This window comes from Protomyctophum parallelum (genome assembly GCF_964188405.1).
Source record: "Protomyctophum parallelum genome assembly, chromosome: 5".
NCBI lineage: Eukaryota > Metazoa > Chordata > Actinopteri > Myctophiformes > Myctophidae > Protomyctophum > Protomyctophum parallelum.
Window position 1 is genome coordinate 9107163 of NC_139702.1, and position 24192 is coordinate 9131354.

The following is a 24192-nucleotide window of genomic DNA, read 5'->3' on the forward strand; positions in this document are numbered from 1 at the left end:
TAACAGTTTGTAGAATTTACAGTACATTTTAAGCACAAACTCAATACAAAGACTGTTAACTGTGAGTGGACGACCCAATTAAGCATTACACTTGTTTACAACAGGGTCCACATTGTTCAATTCATCAAAACATTTAGAGACATACATTTAGAGACATACAAATAGACATTTCTATGTAGCTAAAGAACAGAACAGGAATTCATCATATAGGAAGCAAAAAGGGGAAAAGATACATTATACAGTGAGGGGAAATGGGGGGGGGGGGTCGGGTGGGGGGGGATTCAGATTTTACAGAGGCCAGTTTCGAATTGCAGCCGTCCGTAGGTGCCCTTTGAGAGCGGTTTTGAAGGAGTCAAGGGATTCACATGTCTTAATGACTGTTGGTAGGGCGTTCCACATTTTGGTGACATAGGAGCGAAAAGAATTTAGTCCCTTGTTTGTGCCGAATCTGGGTTGTACATGGTTTGTTGCACTCCCTCTGGTGTTGTGGGTGTGGACTTCGTTTACATTAAGGAAGTATTTAGACAGGTACATGGGTATCTTGGTGGTGTATCGAATCTCCCATTGCAAGATGCTGTACTCTGTCGTCGACCCTAAGCCATCCCAGCCTGTCAAAGTGGGCAGGGGTGAGGTGGGTTCGGGGGGTGTGGCCAAGTAGGAGCCTGACCAGTTTGTTTTGGGAGGTCTGGAGCCTTGTTTTAAGGGCCTTTGAGGTGCTGTGGTACCAAGAGGTGGATGCATAGTCAAAGAAACCTTGTACGAGGGCTCCTGTTAAGGTCTTCAAGGTGTTTTTGCTGACCAGTGAGGAGATCCTGTAAAGGAATCTTGTTCTTTGATTGACTTTTTTGATTACGTTGGTGGCCATTTTATCACCGGAAAGATTGGCCTCCAGGATGGAACCTAGGTAGGTAATTTGATCTTTTCGTGTGATAATATTGTCACCCACTCTAACCAAGAAGCCATCTGCCTTGCTGAGATTACTATTTGATCCGAAGAGGATGGATTCAGTTTTTCCCAGGTGTAAGGATAGTTTGTTATCAGCGAGCCAGGTGCAGATTCTACCGAGTTCAGAGCTGAGGGTCTTTTCAACCTGCAGTTTGTTCCTGTCCGAGACCAGCAGTGCTGAGTCATCTGCGAACAGGAACAAGTTGCAGTCACAAGCTGAAGTCATGTCGTTAACATATATTAGGAACAGTAAAGGCCCTAGTATGCTTCCTTGTGGGACGCCACAGCTCACTGGGAGGGGAGGGGACAGTGTTCCGTTCACCTCCACCATCTGTTCTCTCCCCTCCAGGTAGGATTGCATCCAGCTCACTGATGTGCTATCAAAACCAATAGCTTTAAGCTTGTTAACCGTACCAAAGGAATACTTCAACTGGATTATCACACACCACCCAGCCTGCACACACTACCAGTACAGTCTGTCAGAACCAGAACCAGACGAGGGTCCAGTTAAAGATTACAACACTGATTACATTCAACATATTCACAGCCACTCTTTTCAGAGTGTTGTAATCTCTAAACACTGGACCCTCGTCCGGTTCTGGCAGACCGGTAGTGTGTGTGTGTGTGTGTGTGTGTGTGTGTAGGCTGGGTGGTGTGTGATAATCCAGCTGAATTATTCCTTTGGTACGGCGCCGATCGACGGGCCCAGGAGAACAATAATAACGGGACACTCAGACAGTATCTCGCCAAGGGTTCACAATTTATTATACACATACAGAACATATATAGCTTTGGATCCTCGTGTCCTCATGACGTGGCACTGAGACATAACAATCGGCTATAGCAGCAAGTTGTCCTTGCTCTCTGAGATGTCTCCAGTGGCTAACTAGAAAGTCTGCTTACAGGCAATACACAATACATATCACAGTACACAGCATCCATAGGCACTCAGATCATATCATGTTGTATACTACAACACAGAGTATAAGAACATATTAATTCATCTCTTATCAAAGCACATGTTGTTGTTCTCAGTTGGTCCTTGACACCATTTAGTGTCCAGTACACAAACTTTCCACTGGGTACAATCACGTGTCTAATGTTAGTGTATGAGGAGGGACAGTATAAAGACACCTACAGTAGTCAGAGAGGCAGAAACTTCCTGAGACATCATGAGAGCTACTGCAGTCTTCTTGCTGGTGTTGGGTCACCTGACTCTCTGTCAAGGTAAGTCACTGACCTACTCAGTCCACTTTTTATGTCCTGTCAACATGCATTTTCAATCTTTGATTTTTGAATACATTATGAACTACGTGATTTGGTTCAGAATAGATTGTTCATCCAATGGTAAATATTATCATGACGTTGTATTCCTCCCAGGTTGGAACTGCTCGCCACTCCAAGCACAGACCTTTTTCAGGCAGGTTGATGCCGGCATGGGACAAGTGGTTGCTACAGACATAAACGGTTATGCCTATATTCTGAGTGGCAATTCCTGGAACTTACTACCATCTCCCGGAATCGTACTGAAGCATGTCTCAGTCGGAAAAGCAGGGATATGGGGGACTGATACTTCAGACACCGTCTTCCAATATGTGGTTGGGCACTGGGCACATACTTCAGGTAAACAAAACATGTTCATCTTCTTCGTACTTAAAACGTAATTAGAAATAATTTGATAAATCATCACATTTGCAATACATTCTGGAACATATGATATTGTGGTATTTGTTGACAATTGACAACACTATTGCACTGTACTTAATCTATTCATGTTTTTTCATCATTGCCTTTAGGAATAAGCTTGAAACAGATTGATGTTGGAGGTACGGATATTGTGGTGGGAGTTAGTCAAGACCACCAAGTTTACTGTCTCAGGAATACCCACACAATGGGCTATCGAGGCGATATAATAGATATAGGAGGATTCTTGAAGATTAAGTACTTCAGCTGTGGCCCATATGGATGCTGGGGAGTCAACGGAGACGGAGACGTCTACTTCAAAGCGGTAAGTTTTGGGTTACGAATAATTACTAACTAACTAACTAACTAGCTGTACGGTGAGAAATAAAAGCATTAGGTCAGGGTAAGGGCTATCAAACAATACTATTTAAAAACTGGAAAGAAATGGTCATTTCGACAGCTCCGTTATCCAAAGCACTTTACAATGTAGGCAATGTCATTTTAGGCCTATATCCCATTTAAAAAAATTATACAATGACATTAGGATGCATGAAACAAAATAAGTAAAAATAACACAATTGCAGTGCAGAAGAGAAATGAGCATTCATACAGCAATGTTTTAAGCATCTGCATTTTGTTCAATATTGTTTTAACAGTTTTATTATATAAAAATAAATACAAAACACCAGCATGTCAGCACATAAAACATACAGTAACATTATCACATAATAATGACAATACTAGAAAAGAATAACACAACAATAAAATAAATACATAATAAATCGATAATTCACTCAAGATGTAACAGCTAGTAGCCTAATCATCGTAATAGAGTTGCAAATGATATTTCTCTCATGTAAAGTTCAGCCACATGTATTTATTTATACCATATACATTATTATCTACACAATGGCATTATTTGGGCTATGAAGATGAGTAGAGAGAAGGAGTGGTCCGCACACAGTCTTTGCTCCAACAGTGTTTATTGTGTTAAAACGCCATTCTTAATCAGGACACAACGTTTCGGCCGTGAAAACGTTGTGTCCTGATTAAGAATGGTGTTTTAACACAATAAACACTGTTGGAGAAAAGACTAGCTGTGTGCGGACCACTCCTTCTCTGTATGTATATACCTTTTGTCCAGCACCAGCAAAGAACTGGATGTGCGCCAGCCACCTGCCTTTTAAACTATGAAGATGTAGCCTACCAAATGTTCATGATGTTTTTCTTTTTTAATAGCTGAAATCAGCCACCTGCTGCTGTGCAGACTCCTGCTCATTCTCAGACTGGATGCCGATAATTACTACCGAAATCCACGAAATGAGTCTCGAAATGATTGAGGTGGGGAGTGACGGGCGCGTCTTTGGGGTAGACAACCGCGGTCACGTTTTAGAAAGGTGAGTCTAAATTTTGTCTTTGGTGTATTTTCCTCCTTTTTGTGAAATCACTGAAATCTTAATGTCTTTAAGCCACCATTGTTTTCCAGCCTTTATTTGGGTTAGGGTCTGTTTTATTAGGTCTGTTTTGTATTGTAAACCACTTTGAACTGCACAAACCTTTATGAATTGTGGTTTATAAATAGGCTAAAACTTACTGAGTTGTCCGGTTTCTGTATTATAGAACATTATAGTCTAAAAAACATCAACAGCCGTAACAACACAGGAATGTGTATGGGGAGGAATCAGTAGGCAGAAAAAGATAATATAATTCTGGCCTGGTGAAACCAAGCAGACCTTTCAGGACTGCTTGGTCCTTTAATAATAAATAATCATAAAATCTGCTTATAACAATTAACTGTCTGCTAAAACAGCTAACTCCACCACCTCTCCCCCTCTCATGGAAGTAATTGACAATAATGTCACAACACCAACTTTGATGAGGCAGCATTGCTTTGTTTTCCAAATATATGTTTGTTTGTTTTTTTCCATTTCCTGAAATAAATATATATTGAAAAGTGGTTTCTTCCCGACAGCGCGACCTGATGTGGAATCATTACCACAACCATGAGAAGTCCATGTTTACTGTTGTCTAAGCTAGGCTATTAATGCTAATAACGCAGCAACAGTAGGTTTGAATTGTGGGCATCATTCAATATGATTGAGCACTTTGGACATGAGCACTGAAAAAAAATGCTTTCGGACACAGTCCCTTATAATGTATAGACATTGGCTTCAGTTACAGTACCTCCATGTAATAGTAATACTATGATTGATATGTGACTCTAATGTTTATACATCAATATTGTGTCCTATACAGAACTGGCATTTCCAAAGCACTTCCGGAAGGTTCTGGTTGGACACAGGTGGACATTCCAAGTCCATGCGCACAGACACAAAATGTGAGCCATGTCTCATATGATCTTGGTACCATTTATGGTGTGTCCAATGGTCACGCCTGGAGGGCATGAGGTGTCAGCTGTGCAGCAGACTAAGGCATCACTCACACCTTCGCAACAGACTGATGTATGCTTGTTTTATACAAAGGGTGTGATACATCTTGCTTGCCCCAATGCATTTCCAATGGGACTCACATAGTTTGACACAACATTTGTGTTGTATGAGCTATGAGGGGGAGGGGGGCAGTCGAAACACAGCCGAAAGCTGTGTTTCGACATCATTATAAAAAACCCACTCTGAACTCTTTATTAATAAATTCTGCCCCTGACAACCTTTGTCAGGTAATCATTGTCTGTCTTGGTTCCTTACAAAAAGATAAAGTTTTCAGCAGTGGTGGAAAGTAACTAAGTACTTTTACTTAAGTACAATTTTGAGGTATTTGTACTTTACTTGAGTATTTCCAATTCCAGTACTTTTACTTCACTACAATTATTTGAAAACTTTAGTTAGTTACTTTGGAGATTTTAATTTTGATTAGAAAACAAACATTAACCACTTCAACCCTATACATTTTGGCCATTTGAAAATAGCCGATCTACAAGCTCACAATGCGTCGCGTTGTGGCACATTGTGAGCTTGTAGATCTGCTATTTTCAATAGATTTTGTACACATTTTGAACTGTAATGGCACATTCTGCGCAATGAGTACTTTTACTTTTAGTACTTTAACTACATTTTGATGCCGATACTTTTTGTACTTTTACTCAAGTACATTTTCAATTCCGTACTTTTACTTGTAACAAAGTACTTAAATTGCAGTATTGGTACTTTTACTTAAGTAAAACAATTGAGTACTTTTTCCACTACTATTGAATTCAGTTTGGTAATGTGACTCTCCTGTGATACTACAGATTATCTGCACAAGCATGAGTCATTCAGTGATTGATTGATTGATTGATTGATTTATTAACAGTTTGCAAGCACCCCTCAAAAATATTATTAATAAAAAGAAATATTGATTATTTACAATTTGTTGTTAATTTAGAAAATCTAGTTTTATGTTGTATTTAATTATTATAATTATTACTATATTTTCCCCTTTTTGGTCAATGGTGGTTGGTACTGGGGTCTGGCTTTTAAAAATGAAGCAAGGGGGCAAGCCACTGATTGTAGTTGGCAAAGAATTTGAATTAATATATGTGCATTCTTTTGTATGCCTGTATCCCTTTCATCTTGAATCAAATGAAATACAAATGTATTTAAGAAAATATATATATATTATTAATAATACAAATAATAGCCAAAATATTGATGGCACGCAATATGAGCCTGTAGATTTTCTATTTTCACAATATTTCTTTGTTTTAAAGATATAATTTATGCCTTTATTGATATTATTTAGTGGAGACGGGTCGGGATTCGAACCAGCAACACGCTATATGTGGCATGTGCCTGGACCGCTAGGTCTTCGGGCATATATAACATGTTTTCCCACCTCAGGAATAAAATCCTAAATTGTATGACCTATAATTTATTGTTCCACCCCGTCACTTAACACTAACAGAATGTAAACTACTTTACTTGCGTCCTTCTCGTGTAGACCAGTGCCTACGGGGACCACACTGGCTACTCTAAAAACAGCTACAGGAATACAATGGATACAATGGTAATTACTACATAACTGGGTGCAGGGCATTCTTCCTGATTTACATTGTACGTCAACGAACAGGTCTAGTAGTTATTACTAATGCTGCTACACTGTCTTAGGACCTGAACAAACATAAATGGTATTCTTACGTACCTGTACTCCAGACGTAACAATAAAGAACACCTTGACATGTCTCCACAACCAGCTCAGTGGCCTTGTGGTTAGAGTGTCCGCCCTGAGACTGGGAGGTCGGTGTTCAATCCCCAGCCGGGTCATACCAAAGACTGTAAAAATGGGACCCAGTGCCTCCCTGCTTGACACTCAGAAACAAGGTATTGGATTGGGGGTAAGTCCCTGCGACATACCAGCGTCATTTCTAGGGGGTGTACTTGTACATCAAGCTGCCTCACGCTACAGAAACAAAAGATAGGCTCCTGCCCTATGGGCCCCATGGCTCGGCCAAGGCTACTTACTTGACATATCCATACAGCCTGTCACTCTGGTGGTTGCACTGTAATGATGTAATGGCTGTCCATTATTAGGCATCCGTTCATCCCATTGCCCGATGTCTTTTCACACACACACATTGCTCTGGCTACTACTTTGCAGTCATTTACAAATTAAACGCTAAATGATATACTATTGATATTAGAGTCATATGTTTTAACATCTTTAATATGATTAAGACCGGTTCACAGGTTACATAGATTAAAGTGCTGGAAATGGTAACATTTTCTGTTAAAGAGCTTTTTAAGATTTCCATGTTAAAGTGCACGGTGAACATGCAAGACACCAGTCTACTATATATGCAGGTCTTTAAAGCTATAGAACACAGAACATTACTTGAATATTGAACCGACAAAGAACATATCAATCTTATTAACAGTAATTATGATTGCACACAAACAAAAGTATATCACTGCTCTTCATTTCAGAGAGAACCATAACGCAATACCATAATAGCAAGTTTGTAACGCTGCATCACCATAAAAATAAGTCAAATTGCAATAAAAACCTACACAGAACAGGACATTTAATCTACTGCCAATAGATTGTTTTTCCTTCGTCTGCTTTTGCGATGCATTGTGATAACTGACCAAACGTTGACGATGCTCTGCAGAAGAGGTGGAGTGTTGGAGTGTCTTCGGCGAGTGTTTGGGGCAGCAGCCCAGCACGACGTTCATTTGACCTTCTGTGCCTTCTGAGCGGACTTGGTGACCTTTCCACTGGTCGGGGCTTTCTTCTCCACAGCTTTGATCACCCCCACCGCCACCGTCTGACGCATGTCACGCACTGCAAAACGACCTGAGAACATCACATGGGAGAGGGCCGTTAACCATGACCCCAGCGCCACCGTCTGACGCATGTCACGCACTGCAAAACGACCTGAGAACATCACATGGGAGAGGGCCGTTAACCATGACCCCAGCGCCACCGTCTGACGCATGTCACGCACTGCAAAACGACCTGAGAACATCACATGGGAGAGGGCCGTTAACCATGACCCCAGCGCCACCGTCTGACGCATGTCACGCACTGCAAAACGACCTGAGAACATCACATGGGAGAGGGCCGTTAACCATGCCCACACCAGTTTGCACGCCGGACATGCATGGCCTTTTTGATAAAGGTTTTAAAGGACATTATTTACAGTATTTCTGAAAACACATACTAGCAGCATGTGTACTAAAATAAGGCCTCTCCTCGTGAAATAAATCTACATTTTCCAAGCATTGCAGATAAATAAACATGTTATTGTCATTAGGGGCACAACAGGTAATCAATTAATGGATGAAATAAAAAAGAAATAATTATTTAAATAAAATAATCAATAATCATAACTTGCGGAACAGTTTAAAACACATGCGCACGCACACACACGCACGCACACACGCACACACACACACACACACACACACACACACACACACACACATATATATATAATCTTGATTCTTCTTGGTTATTCGATTAGGAAAATACAAATAATAATCAATAGTTGTACCCCTACAATAAAAAGTTTAGTTTAGTTTATTAAGGATCCCCATTAGTCTACACCGTAGTAGAGACTATTCTTCCTGGAGTCCAGGCAAAGCGTCACAATACAAATCATAAAATACAGTACAGTATGATCAATGTTGGTGAACAAACACACAAACTTAGAGAACAAAATGTACATTAACAGTAAAACAATAAGTCTGTCCAAAAAAACAAAACAAAAAAACAATGACAACCTAATCTAATTTCCTTTCTGACTATTGCTGCCTTAAGTTTCCTTTTGAAACACAAAGCATTTTAGAGTCAAATTTGGGCGGAGCACACGCAAGTATGCAAAGGCTCTGTACATGACTGTTTCCTTAAGTGCATTGAATTTGGGCAAAGTGAAAATGAAAAGCTACTACTCCCAATGTATGAATATATAAAGAAAGCGCTTTGAGTAAGCACCAAAAACGCACTCCATTATTATTATTATTATTATTATTACTTACCCAGCGGTGGGTACTCAGAGAAGCTCTCCACACACATGGGTTTACCAGGGATCATATCCACGATGGCTGCGTCACCAGACTTGAGGAACTTGGGGTTGTCCTCCAGCTTCTTGCCAGAGCGACGGTCAATCTTCTCCTTCAGCTCAGCGAACTTGCAGGCGATGTGGGCAGTGTGGCAGTCCAGCACGGGGGCATAGCCCGCACTGATCTGTCCAGGATGGTTTAGGATGATCACCTGCGGATGATCAACAGCAACGGCATGTAAGAACAAACCTACCTAGGGTAGGTACCCTCACAAAAAACATGCAGTGATCCTGGTCTCTAAACTATACCTCCCCCTGGCCAGCCGGGGCGCCTGATGGAGGGGAAAGGAACTGGTTGGAATTACGTGTTCCTTCCACGCGCTACGTCCAACCAGGGAAACTCCCCCCTGTCAGGTGCAAAGGAGCAACTTGGACACTCAGGCATGAAGGAAGCATGAGTTCAAGTCCGTTGCTCTCCCCTTGTCCCCCATATATGGGGACTAGGTTGGTGGAGGGTGTGTAGAGCCCAGGATCTGATTAGATGATTGACACAGGGGTGAAAAATGGGTTACAAAATCGTGGGATAAAATATATATATATAAAAAGAAATGAACAAACCTACCTACCACGCACGCACGCACGCACGGCAAAGACAAAAAGAGGTTGAAGGGATAATAAAGGTTGTGCTGCAACCAGTACTACATTGGTCATCGAGTATACTCACATTCATAAATAAAGCTAATTGTAGTAAGCTACCTGTACATATGGATCCTGATTATTTCAAATGCTCATTTGTCCCACTGACAGTAGCAACCATGCAGTAGTAACCATCTTCTGTCACAAACACCCAACAAAACTGTTCCACATGCGCAAGCTAGCTTTATTTACATCCTGTTCGCCTGGCTGTCTGACTGTGGTCCGTTGTCCTTGTCCAATCAGATCCTCACTAAAGACAAGCAAATACGTGCATATCAGTTGTTGGTGCATGTCTTTGATGAGGCTTTACTGGCAAACAATCTTTTGAAAATGGCAGAAATACTAGATCTACAAAGTACAAGCCACAATGCAAGCTCACAATGGGCCCCGATTCACAGAACAATTTGCGCCCATATTTTGCGCCCATATTTTAACAACATTAACAACAATTCCAACGTTAGGTGTCTAATTGGCCATTTTCTATTTTGCGGGAGGTCCTCTCATTCTCGCGTCTGCTCTGAAGCTGAACCGTGAAACTTTGCTGAGTCGGTCGACACTGGCAAACACGCTGAGGGACCTAATAATTCTGCTCAAAATGCAACTGATAGCCTACAAAATGAATACAAATGGCTTGCGTTCAGTGAATGAAATGCCCAAAATAGTGGGTTGAAAGTGGTTAAAGGTATATTCAGTGATTTCACTTAATTCAAATATCACTTATTTTTTTGTTTTGTTGTGATAATCCTCCCTACTATAGCGTGTGCTGGCCATATAAGGAGTTCCTCCCTGTCCCCAGTTAACCCCTGGGGGTCAAAAAACCTTAGGTTTCGTTTTTGACTCTCTATCCTGATTGGACGAAAGGCTGGGTCCCACAGCCAAAAACGAAACCTAAGGTTTTTTGAGTGAAATCACTGAATATACCTTTAAAATGTATCTTGTGTAATCAGATCATTTTAATTTCAGTCCATCTATAATGCATCTAACTTCTATGCATTTACACTTGATTTTTTTTTATTTGATGTGTTTTGGAAACAACCAGATAGCTATCTGATTACTAGATGCATTTTAACCGCATGAACCATCGCGTCACTGGCGTGAACATTTGGCAAAAATATTCAAACTACAAGCTCACAACTCATCGCAAGGTTCACAAAGCTATGCATTTTGAGCTGGTAGATCTGCAATTTTCTGCAAATAAATGTAATGTGGAGTGAAAACAGGAGGGAGCCAAGGATAGACGCCTGTATATAGGGTTTAAGTGGTTTATTAAGCAATTACAGGAGTGTGTGCGTTACAGTCATTAATGGCACGCCTACGTTGCTGCAAGAACGATCCGATAGGCAAGTTCCGTAAGCAGAGTGCCATTTATGACGTAAAGCACATCCTTGAGTGTAATATTGTGATAATACCACAGTTACCCTTATAACTAAGATATTCGATACAAAAACAAATTTATTTGATGACAGATGTAGCCATTACGACCTAAAATGTCCTGTGTAAACACCTAGCTTAGCTGCTCCAACTGCCTGCGGGGACTGCCCGGCACAGCTGTTTGTTATGTTTTGATTAGGTGCGCGGTGATGCTCGTTTGAAGCATGGGTAGAGAGCTATTTCAACCAATCAGATTGCTTCCTCGAAACTACCTGTGGTATAACCCATTCTGACCGGGCACCCATTTTGGTGTTGGCATCATGTTATGCTTTAGCTATTGAAAAATAGCAGATCTACAAGCTCATATCGCGCCACCGAGTGGCGCGATACGAGCTTGTAGGTCTGCTATTTTTGAAAAATCGAAGAACGACTGACATTTTTTAAATCTGATCTCAGGTCAGAATGGGTTAATCAGACCAGTGTGTGTCCAGTGGAAACCTCGTATGAATCTGATCTCAGGTCAGAATGGGATAATGCTAAATTATTCCCCCTGCAGTGTACTAGTGACGGTCAGAGACCTTTTCGGAGCCAGCTGGTTGAACAGTATACAGACCTGGGAGGTGAAGCCTGCCTCCTCCTGGGGAGGGTATAACAGTTTACAGACCTGGGAGGTGAAGCCGGCCTCCTCCTGGGGAGGGTATAACAGTTTACAGACCTGGGAGGTGAAGCCTGCCTCCTCCTGGGGAGGGTATAACAGTATACAGACCTGGGAGGTGAAGCCGGCCTCCTCCTGGGGAGGGTATAACAGTTTACAGACCTGGGAGGTGAAGCCGGCCTCCTCCTGGGGAGGGTATAACAGTATACAGACCTGGGAGGTGAAGCCGGCCTCCTCCTGGGGAGGGTATAACAGTATACAGACCTGGGAGGTGAAGCCGGCCTCCTCCTGGGGAGGGTATAACAGTATACAGACCTGGGAGGTGAAGCCGGCCTCCTCCTGGGGAGGGTATAACAGTATACAGACCTGGGAGGTGAAGCCGGCCTCCTCCTGGGGAGGGTATAACAGTATACAGACCTGGGAGGTGAAGCCGGCCTCCTCCTGGGGAGGGTATAATAGTATACAGACCTGGGAGGTGAAGCCTGCCTCCTCCTGGGGAGGGTATAACAGTATACAGACCTGGGAGGTGAAGCCTGCCTCCTCCTGGGGAGGGTATAACAGTATACAGACCTGGGAGGTGAAGCCGGCCTCCTCCTGGGGAGGGTATAACAGTATACAGACCTGGGAGGTGAAGCCGGCCTCCTCCTGGGGAGGGTATAACAGTATACAGACCTGGGAGGTGAAGCCTGCCTCCTCCTGGGGAGGGTATAACAGTATACAGACCTGGGAGGTGAAGCCGGCCTCCTCCTGGGGAGGGTATAACAGTATACAGACCTGGGAGGTGAAGCCGGCCTCCTCCTGGGGAGGGTATAACAGTATACAGACCTGGGAGGTGAAGCCGGCCTCCTCCTGGGGAGGGTATAACAGTATACAGACCTGGGAGGTGAAGCCGGCCTCCTCCTGGGGAGGGTATAACAGTATACAGACCTGGGAGGTGAAGCCTGCCTCCTCCTGGGGAGGGTATAACAGTATACAGACCTGGGAGGTGAAGCCTGCCGCCTCCTGGGGAGGGTATAACAGTATACAGACCTGGGAGGTGAAGCCGGCCTCCTCCTGGGGAGGGTATAACAGTATACAGACCTGGGAGGTGAAGCCGGCCTCCTCCTGGGGAGGGTATAACAGTATACAGACCTGGGAGGTGAAGCCTGCCTCCTCCTGGGGAGGGTATAACAGTATACAGACCTGGGAGGTGAAGCCGGCCTCCTCCTGGGGAGGGTATAACAGTATACAGACCTGGGAGGTGAAGCCGGCCTCCTCCTGGGGAGGGTATAACAGTATACAGACCTGGGAGGTGAAGCCGGCCTCCTCCTGGGGAGGGTATAACAGTATACAGACCTGGGAGGTGAAGCCTGCCTCCTCCTGGGGAGGGTATAACAGTATACAGACCTGGGAGGTGAAGCCTGCCGCCTCCTGGGGAGGGTCATTCTTGCTGTCTCCGGCCACATTGCCACGGCGGATGTCCTTGACGGACACATTCTTGACGTTGAAGCCCACGTTGTCCCCGGGCAGCGCCTCGATCAGCGCCTCGTGATGCATCTCCACAGACTTGACCTCAGTGGTCACGTTGACAGGAGCAAACGTCACAACCATCCCCGGCTTCAGCAGTCCTGTCTCAACACGGCCCACCGGGACGGTACCGATACCTGGCAGACAAGATGGTGAGCTGTATGATGACGACGACGACGACGACTTGATGTTTTAACAGGGTTTGTTGTTTTTAATCAGCCCGTTACTTAAATGAATGTCTACAGAACCTCACAGACCACAGGGTTTTTCTTAATTTGCCTGAAAATATATATATTTTCCGAACTGATGTTTGTGTCAGGAGTACATTCTCACGGAGCGTGAATATTAAATTTAAAAAAATAAAGCGGTGTATTAATATTGGGGAAAATACACGCGCACACACACACACACACACACACACACACGCACACGCACACACACGCACGAACGACGAACGAACGAACGCACAGAACAGACAGACAGACAGACTCCTTCCTTCCTCACCTCCGATCTTGTAGACATCTTGCAGAGGCAGACGGAGGGGTTTGTCAGTGGGACGGGTCGGTGGCTGGATGGCATCCAGAGCCTCTAGCAGGGTCGTGCCTGAGGCGTTGCCATCTTTACGGTTGATCTTCCAGCCCTTGAACCAGGTCATCTATAGGAACAAAAAAGGATAGACCCCCCCCTTGCTATTGTTATGTGCCACTGCCACACTGTCAAATACATTCGTTCTCAAAGTGGGGTCAGGGTTCCTGGAGGGGGTTCCAAATGGAACCTCGCAGATCTGTAAAGCGTTATTCAGTCTGATTTGTGGAGAAAAAAAAGGATTCACGTGCGTGTGGATTAAATAGGCTTTACTGTATGCGTTATGTTGCACTGCAAACGGTATTTCATGTTCTTTATATGTGGAAAAGGTACTTTCATGTATTTAATCTTGTAGAATGTATTTGTAATTATGTATTCATGTGTTTTTGTATGTATTTTATATGGACCCCAGGAACAAACATTGAGGGTGTTACTCTCCACTAACATTAGGGCTGGCCTCCAGCATGTTGTCACCGTTCCAGCCAGAGATCGGGACAAAGGCCACCGTGTCGGGGTTGAAGCCAATCTTCTTGATGTAGGTGCTGACTTCCTTCACGATCTCCTCGTAGCGCTTCTGGCTGTAGTTGGGCTCGGTGGAGTCCATCTTGTTGACGCCCACGATGAGCTGCTTCACGCCCAGCGTGTAGGCCAGCAGGGCATGCTCGCGGGTCTGCCCGTTCTTGGAGATACCAGCCTCGAACTCACCCACACCCGCAGCCACGATCAGCACGGCGCAGTCCGCCTGAGTGGAAGAGGGATAGAGTCCTTAAAATGAGAGTTAAATAGAGCTATATTATATAGCTCTATTTAACTCTTATTTTAAGAGTCAAACATTGCTATACATTGTTCAGTAACAGGGGTCTCCCCGTCTTTCCAGCGCTTTAGTAAACAGAAAATACATTTTCAGGTCATGATACCGATTTAATCCAACCAGGAGAGAAAACGTAGGTTAAACAAAAGGGATGAAACAAATGAATGAGCAGACACTATTGTTAGATCATTCTGATATGTTGTTTACATGTCATGTCAAGTTGGCTACTCCATCATATTCTGTTGGTCAGCTCAGACAGAACTTTAACCCTGACCGTGTTCCAGATAGGTCATTCATATTGTCACCTTACTCCTCAGTCTTCATATCATCATTTTACCCTTAGTCTACTGCCTGTTTACTCCAGGTTGTTCTCCTTATCATCATTAATGTCATGTCATGTCATTCATGTTTATGGCCAAAATATGTTTTTCATCTGTCCCATTTAATATCTTGTTCAGTCGCCATACTGTCTCTTCTCAGTCACCAAGTTATGGTAGGCGCTGTTTTTTAATGCAACATGCAGCTGCCGTGTTATCAGTCTAGTTTGACCTTGGCCTAGTAACTTAGCACAGTGCAGGGAAAGTTATCTACAGGTTGCCTGGCAACGCCAGCCTCTGTGCTTTCCCGGTCTATGGCCATCGATGTGCTGAACCAAGGAAGATGAACTCTACGTCGCTACGCCATCCTCATCATCTATGCGGTGGACCAATGAGCGCTCGACAACCAGCGCCACCGCCAATGAACTTTATATCAACAAATCTGACGTGTTCTGCAGTATTTAGCCTGGAACAATACTGTGAAGAGGGGGTTCAGTTCAGTGGTTCATTTGGAATCCATCTTGGAACAATTGATTATTCTAAATTATATTGATGTATTATACTATCATATTCTGAACCATGTAGCACACTCTCTATGTAGATTGACTTTATACCAACAAAAAAACCTTAAAACCTTAAACTTTTCTCAGAACTTTATTATTATTTCAAATGCCTCCAAATCATTTTTTAAGGTATCTTTCTATTGTTTGGTAAAGTGACTGTCATTTAAAATGTAAAGGGCTACTCACTCATTTTAAGGTAAATACAGCACGGTATTTGGTCTCCGGCTGGGTTATTGAAGGTATAGATTTACAGTCCTTTCTAATTATCATCACAAGATAGATACAATTTATTTGTATCTATTAACTATTGGAACTGGAACACAATCTGATAATGATCTTTGTGGCTTTTCTTCTTACGAAAATAGCTAGACGGTCAGGGAGTCAGGATCAGTTATAGAGTCTATAACAATGATTACTATTGGAATACAGAATTTTTAAACAGTTAAATACTGTTTTTGTTTTAACCAATTAATATAGCTTACAGCTTCTTTATAGACCTTGAATGTTCACTCTAAACTAGAATGTAGTGTATGTGAAATCATGTATCGCGGGTATAAATTAATATCAGCTTCCATGTAAACATTAAGCACAGTAACCATGCCAAAATCTAAATCTGAATGAGGCACTATTTAATACTACAATACTTATTGCTTCTTTGTATCATTCTTACAGAAAGGATGTGCTGTAATTTTGTACGCTGCAAAAATGCCACCCCCACTTTAGCAAGATCATCAACGCTAATGTTAAATCACTACAACATTCTGTTGAGAACTCGATTCTGACAGTAGTAGACCTCTGTTGTCAAATAAGACGGGTGTGCTAATCAAGCAGAAGATTTAAGCTATTTTGTAGCAAATTACTGAATAATCGTGTAATTAATATGCAGAATATTGTACAATGAGAAAGTCATCATTGGAAAATCAATCCTTTCAGAGTGAAGCAGCCTCACTGCACTTTATCGGTTAAAGTTACATTTATTTTATGTCTGTTTCTAAGGCAGTGGTAGTGGTCTTCAATGTGGCATCCGGGGACCCCAGGGGTCCTAGACCTAGAGGTGTCTCAAGGGGATCCCTATAGCTAGAATCCTTGATATTTAGGAAACAAATGGACCCATCCTGATTCTTGGTCCATTTCACTCTCAGAGTAAAATGAACACTGAGGATTTCACATTGCAGATTGGGGTCCGACTTGATATCAAATGGGGGTCCATACTCCATAGCCGGCCCTAATTAATGTATATCAAATTGTGGGTCCTTGAAATGAAAAAGGTTGAATATCACTGATTTAAGTAAGGTGTCTACTTTGCTCTCACATTTATGAAGATACAGTAGGGAGCGGTAGAGAAGTATATACTTATCTTCCACTCCTTACCGTACTCCCCCCCCCCCACCCCCCCTCTCTCGTTCTCTCTCTCTCTCTCTCATGTTCAGTGGTTCTCCCCTCCCCTGCTCTCTCTCTCTACCTGGGAGGTTCCGGTGATCATGTTCAGTGGTTCTCCCCTCCCCTGCTCTCTCTCTCTACCTGGGAGGTTCCGGTGATCATGTTCAGTGGTTCTCCCCTCCCCTGCTCTCTCTCTCTACCTGGGAGGTTCCGGTGATCATGTTCAGTGGTTCTCCCCTCCCCTGCTCTCTCTCTCTACCTGGGAGGTTCCGGTGATCATGTTCAGTGGTTCTCCCCTCCCCTGCTCTCTCTCTACCTGGGAGGTTCCGGTGATCATGTTCAGTGGTTCTCCCCTCCCCTGCTCTCTCTCTCTACCTGGGAGGTTCCGGTGATCATGTTCAGTGGTTCTCCCCTCCCCTGCTCTCTCTCTCTACCTGGGAGGTTCCGGTGATCATGTTCAGTGGTTCTCCCCTCCCCTGCTCTCTCTCTCTACCTGGGAGGTTCCGGTGATCATGTTCAGTGGTTCTCCCCTCCCCTGCTCTCTCTCTACCTGGGAGGTTCCGGTGATCATGTTCAGTGGTTCTCCCCTCCCCTGCTCTCTCTCTCTACCTGGGAGGTTCCGGTGATCATGTTCTTGATGAAGTCCCTGTGTCCTGGAGCGTCGATGATGGTGACGTAGTATCGTGTGGTCTCAAACTTCCACAGGGAGATGTCGATGGTGATGCCGCGCTCACGCTCTGCCTTCAGCTTGTCCAGCACCCAGGCGTATTTGAAGGAACCCTTCCCCATCTACAGGATAGGAACAGGAGAACACGCTGCTTAGATAGCTTCACATTGCCAAAGGTTAACCCATTCTGACCTGAGATCAGATTCTAAAATTTTCTTCTACATCCTGACAGTTTTCTGAAAAAGCTATGTTTCTATGTCAGTCGTTCTTTGATTAAAAAAAAATAGCAGACCTACAAGCTCATAGCGCGCCACCGAGTGAGCTTGTAGATCTGCTATTTTTCAATAGCTAAAGCATAACACAATGCTAACACCAAAAGGGGTTCCCGCCCAAACTGGTTTTAAGCACGTTAACCCCGGGGACCCTATGTTGGGCATGTCATGTCAACAGATGTACAAGCTCACAGTGTGTCACGATGTGATGTGCTGTGAGATTATTGATCAGCTATTTTATAATAACCCAAGTATAGAATAGGGATTATTGTGGTTTGGTTAACATGTGCTTTCCTTTGAGTGAAGCTCTTCTCCAATGTATATATTAAACTGTATAGTCCCAGTAATGATCCTCTTCTGTAACCCTAGTAGTAATTTTTACTAGATCATCTATTGAGGTATAAAAGTTAAAAGGTTTGGCGGTGGTCTGGTCACTGGACATCGCTGGATCAAAATCTCCCATAGTTGTGAGATCTGGTGACTGTGTGATGGCCTGCCATAGCATATGATTCTCATAGCTGTCCTTTCAGTGCCCTGTGGGCGGCGGCATTGTCATCCTGGAAGAGACCACTACCCCCTTTCTGAAATCAGCTCCTCGCCACTCGCTCTACACACTTGCCCTCGATATGCGCGTTCACGCGAGGCTGCGCCATATTAAGTGTCGTCCGAAACCAAGCAGCCTTGAGTGGAAGTGGCTTATAAAGCCCTCAAGAGCGAGTCTGTGCCGATCTAGACTCGATTGCCTTGTGCAGCCCTGCTCTCTGTCCGCATGGAAACCGCGACCTACAAATGTCAGTACCACCACAAATAAATGATAAATAAACTCCTCCTAAACAATCTTCATCTGATGCAGAATAGATAACGCTCCAACTGATGTTCACAAGGGCTCTTTATTTACCCCACCGTGAAAAAACTATAAATGAAACCACACAATGATTTATAAACACCATGGATGTATATGACATGTGATTTTTGACAGTCACGCTGTATTTCCTTTTGCTTTTTCCATATTAATGAAATCCACATGTCACACAAACATACACGATGCAATGCAATATAACTGTACAAACAAAATAACAGATAACACAATTGCATGATGGTAACCATGGCAACGAATGGTGTCTGTTTCCTGTTTCTGCACAAGGAGGGCGAGTGTATTTCCAGTTTTTTATACCCAGCACCCTAATCAAGGGAACTTGATTCAGCTGGAGGGGCACTTCCTGACGAGGGAACCTCCCGAGAGCACTTCAAGTCAAGGGACTGGTTTCAGAAAGGGCCCTACCATCAAAGTAGACACTTGCCCACTAGAGGAGAATATGGTAAGGATGACTGACACATCTTTGTAGACCAGTGCCACTGGGTTTGCGCCACTGAACTATCAGAATCTGAATGAATGTTATTGTCATATCACAGGTTTACAGGTGTAAAGAAGTGGGTGTAATTAGTTTTTGTGCAAAAAAAGCATCAGGGCAGAGACAGGGAGAGCAAGGAGAAAAGAATAGGGACACAAACAGGACAGGTCAAAGACAAATCAAAACATTATATACATATAATAAACTACAACATCCCTCTCTATGTAGTTGCTGACAGTCCGATCGTCTCCTGCATTGACATTCTCAGCCACCTGACCTGACAAATAGTTGGATTTCCTTACATTTCATTGATGCTCAAGCATCACAGTCATTGAAGACTTTTGTTGTCTTTCCGATGCAAATGTCACTTTAGTCACCATTATTATTGAAACACAGCCAGTTTAACAGTCTTTGTGTCTGAAGCTCCTGCACGTACACTCCAGTAATGAACCCTCTTTCATAGGCAGTAAGTAAGCCTTGCGGAGCCATGAGACCCATAGGTCAGGAGAGGTCAGGAGCCATGAGACCCATAGGTCAGGAGCCATGAGACCCATAGGTCAGGAGCCATGAGGCCCATAGGTCAGGAGCCATGAGGCCCATAGGTCAGGAGCCATGAGGCCCATAGGTCAGGAGCCATGAGGCCCATAGGTCAGGAGCCATGAGGCCCATAGGTCAGGAGCCATGAGACCCATAGGTCAGGAGCCATGAGACCCATAGGTCAGGAGCCATGAGACCCATAGGTCAGGAGCCATGAGACCCATAGGTCAGGAGCCATGAGACCCATAGGTCAGGAGCCATGAGACCCATAGGTCAGGAGCCATGAGACCCATAGGTCAGGAGCCATGAGACCCATAGGTCAGGAGCCATGAGACCCATAGGTCAGGAGCCATGAGGCCCATAGGTCAGGAGCCATGAGGCCCATAGGTCAGGAGCCATGAGGCCCATAGGTCAGGAGCCATGAGGCCCATAGGTCAGGAGCCATGAGACCCATAGGTCAGGAGCCATGAGACCCATAGGTCAGGAGCCATGAGACCCATAGGTCAGGAGCCATGAGACCCATAGGTCAGGAGCCATGAGACCCATAGGTCAGGAGCCATGAGACCCATAGGTCAGGAGCCATGAGACCCATAGGTCAGGAGCCATGAGACCCATAGGTCAGGAGCCATGAGACCCATAGGTCAGGAGCCATGAGACCCATAGGTCAGGAGCCATGAGACCCATAGGTCAGGAGCCATGAGACCCATAGGTCAGGAGCCATGAGGCCCATAGGTCAGGAGCCATGAGACCCATAGGTCAGGAGCCATGAGACCCATAGGTCAGTAGCCATGAGACCCATAGGTCAGGAGCCATGAGACCCATAGGTCAGGAGCCATGAGGCCCATAGGTCAGGAGCCATGAGACCCATAGGTCAGGAGCCATGAGGCCCATAGGTCAGGAGCCATGAGACCCATAGGTCAGGAGCCATGAGACCCATAGGTCAGGAGCCATGAGACCCATAGGTCAGGAGCCATGAGACCCATAGGTCAGGAGCCATGAGGCCCATAGGTCAGGAGCCATGAGACCCATAGGTCAGGAGCCATGAGGCCCATAGGTCAGGAGCCATGAGACCCATAGGTCAGGAGCCATGAGACCCATAGGTCAGGAGCCATGAGACCCATAGGTCAGGAGCCATGAGACCCATAGGTCAGGAGCCATGAGACCCATAGGTCAGGAGCCATGAGACCCATAGGTCAGGAGCCATGAGACCCATAGGTCAGGAGCCATGAGGCCCATAGGTCAGGAGCCATGAGACCCATAGGTCAGGAGCCATGAGACCCATAGGTCAGGAGCCATGAGGCCCATAGGTCAGGAGCCATGAGACCCATAGGTCAGGAGCCATGAGACCCATAGGTCAGGAGCCATGAGGCCCATAGGTCAGGAGCCATGAGACCCATAGGTCAGTAGCCATGAGACCCATAGGTCAGGAGCCATGAGACCCATAGGTCAGGAGCCATGAGACCCATAGGTCAGGAGCCATGAGGCCCATAGGTCAGGAGCCATGAGACCCATAGGTCAGGAGCCATGAGACCCATAGGTCAGGAGCCATGAGACCCATAGGTCAGGAGCCATGAGACCCATAGGTCAGGAGCCATGAGACCCATAGGTCAGGAGCCATGAGGCCCATAGGTCAGGAGCCATGAGACCCATAGGTCAGTAGCCATGAGACCCATAGGTCAGGAGCCATGAGACCCATAGGTCAGGAGCCATGAGACCCATAGGTCAGGAGCCATGAGGCCCATAGGTCAGGAGCCATGAGACCCATAGGTCAGGAGCCATGAGGCCCATAGGTCAGGAGCCATGAGACCCATAGGTCAGTAGCCATGAGACCCATAGGTCAGGAGCCATGAGACCCATAGGTCAGGAGCCATGAGACCCATAGGTCAGGAGCCATGAGACCCATAGGTCAGGAGCCATGAGACCCATAGGTCAGGAGCCATGAGACCCATAGGTCAGGAGCCATGAGGCCCATAGGTCAGGAGCCATGAGACCCATAGGTCAGGAGCCATGAGACCCATAGGTCAGGAGCCATGAGGCCCATAGGTCAGGAGCCATGAGACCCATAGCTCAGGAGCCATGAGACCCATAGGTCAGGAGCCATGAGGCCCATAGGTCAGGAGCCATGAGACCCATAGGTCAGGAGCCATGAGACCCATAGGTCAGGAGCCATGAGGCCCATAGGTCAGGAGCCATGAGACCCATAGGTCAGTAGCCATGAGACCCATAGGTCAGGAGCCATGAGACCCATAGGTCAGGAGCCATGAGACCCATAGGTCAGGAGCCATGAGGCCCATAGGTCAGGAGCCATGAGACCCATAGGTCAGGAGCCATGAGACCCATAGGTCAGGAGCCATGAGACCCATAGGTCAGGAGCCATGAGACCCATAGGTCAGGAGCCATGAGACCCATAGGTCAGGAGCCATGAGACCCATAGGTCAGGAGCCATGAGGCCCATAGGTCAGGAGCCATGAGGCCCATAGGTCAGGAGCCATGAGACCCATAGGTCAGGAGCCATGAGGCCCATAGGTCAGGAGCCATGAGGCCCATAGGTCAGGAGCCTATCTCCTGTTTCTGTAGCTTGAGGCAGCTTGTTGATGCTCTTGAAGTATACCGCCTGGACATGACGCTAGGCTGTCGCAGGGACTTAACCTCAATACAACCCTTTATGCCGAGTGCCAAAACGGGATCACATTGAGTCCCATTTTTAGAGTCTTTGGTATAGAGCACCGAAGTCCTAGCCTCGGTACCAGGCTTTCATTTTTGTTGGTGCAAAAATTGAAAGCCTGGAGGAACGCATTGGCCGCTCTGGTCTAAAAGTGGGAGTCAACCCTTCCGGGTGGGCGTCGCTCCAAATGATGTGACGTAGCGCTGCACTAGGGGGGAGAGGAGGGGCCGGGGGTGACGGACAGATCGATGAGATCCAATCAGGGCGTGCGCAAATCTCAGCCGCGACCCGCCCCTCTAGACCAGAAACCTAACACGTTAGCTCAGGCTACCGAAGTCCTGACGTCACTTTCAGTAGAGGGCGTCAGTCCCCAGGTTCATGTATTTTAGTTGCACTGGGGGGGCCATAGGGGGATTTTAGATCTCTTCATAAAGAACTGCGTTTGAAAAATAAACCGATCACCCCGGCCTTTTCACTCATATGGATATGAAGCATCGACTGAAGGTGGAAATGTACAAATATACCCAAAGAGTAACAAAATAAGCATTAGAAACGAGTCAAATAACCCAGACTACATTTCCGGGTAGGCGGGTGGCTGCATCTGCCTGTCGCACAACATAAACTGAATGTTAATGTTTATTTTTATTTTATTGATATTTAATGTTTCGTGGTTAGTACGAGTTGAGTCACCACCAGCTGAGCTTATGTCAACGAGGAATCTCAGGAACGCAATGTGTCGACAGCTGGGCGTGACGTATATTAGCAGCGACATTGCCTTCATATGTAGTTTCAAGGCTTTTGCGGCCACATTAATTCCATTTTCTCCAGAAACTGGCTGTATCAAATATTAATGAACATCATTAACGACACACAGCCACCCCCCTGACCGAAAGACAGAGATGATCGGTTTATTTTTCAAATACAGTTTCTCAATTTTTTTCAAATACAGTTGTTATATGAAGCAATCTAAAATCCCCCAATGCAACTAAAAAGATACATGAACCTGGGGACTGACGCCCTTTACTGAAAGTGACGTCAGACTTCGGTGCTCTATAACCCGGCCAGGGACATAGGCATTTTATCTTGCCATCTTGATCAAAATTGAGGAAAATTGGTAAAGTATCCTACTATGGATAATCACCTTCAATGCTTTTTACATTGTAATGCTGTACAGCAAATGGTTCTGTTTGTGCGTAGAACAAAGAGCCTTCATGGGCCAGTGTCAAATAACTCCAATGTGAACAAAACATAAACATTAGCAGCCAGTGGTATATGGTACATCGAAGGCCCCTCATGCAGTGGAGAAAAACAGAATACAGTAAACGTATACGTTCTGGTAAATTCTACCCAAATCTAGGCATGTCCTACCTCGGCAGCCTCCTTCTCAAACTTCTCGATGGTTCTCTTGTCGATGCCTCCACACTTGTAGATGAGGTGGCCGGTAGTGGTGGACTTCCCAGAGTCCACGTGGCCTATCACCACAATATTGATGTGGACCTTCTCTTTCCCCATTACTGCTCACCAGACACCGGCTATTCTGAGGAATAAGGGGGTTAAGGGTTAGATGTGGACCTTCTCTTTCCCCATTACTGCTCACCAGACACCAGCTATTCTGAGGAATAAGGGGGTTCAAAGAAAGTGTCAGCTAATGCTCAATGCATGTACGGCCGTGCAGTGTGCCAAAAATAGCA

General features: G+C 45.1%; 2 protein-coding genes across 2 annotated transcripts in view; both read right to left on the reverse strand.

Moving 5' to 3' along the window:
• Positions 1 to 7280: 7280 nt before the first annotated feature.
• On the reverse strand, positions 7281 to 24020 carry LOC310859367 (elongation factor 1-alpha 1). Its single transcript, XM_083765872.1, has 7 exons — positions 23870 to 24020; positions 17618 to 17797; positions 14383 to 14679; positions 13857 to 14007; positions 13233 to 13489; positions 9102 to 9336; positions 7281 to 7917 (listed from the first exon to the last, which is right to left on the reverse strand). The coding sequence occupies exons 1-7, from the start codon at positions 24011 to 24013 to the stop codon at positions 7793 to 7795; spliced, it is 1389 nt and encodes a 462-aa protein (XP_083621998.1). The 5' UTR covers positions 24014 to 24020; the 3' UTR covers positions 7281 to 7792.
• The window catches only part of LOC310859365 (ras and Rab interactor 2-like), a 74478-nt gene continuing 60961 nt past the window's right edge, over positions 10676 to 24192 (reverse strand). Inside the window, exon 13 of the transcript XR_014569296.1 lies at positions 10676 to 10741. The gene's annotated coding sequence lies outside the window, so the exon portion shown is untranslated. The remainder of the gene's footprint in view (positions 10742 to 24192) is intronic.

Bases quoted from the DNA above. Each gene is read 5' to 3' on its own strand.
- LOC310859367 (XM_083765872.1), bottom strand. From the start codon at position 24,013: ATGGGGAAAGAGAAGGTCCACATCAATATTGTGGTGATAGGCCACGTG. The intron at 14,680-17,617 runs GTAGAGAGAGAG...TCTTCCACTCAG, and splicing joins TGATCACCGGAACCTCCCAG to GCGGACTGCGCCGTGCTGAT. The intron at 7,918-9,101 runs GTAAGTAATAAT...TGATGTTCTCAG, and splicing joins CTCTGAGTACCCACCGCTGG to GTCGTTTTGCAGTGCGTGAC.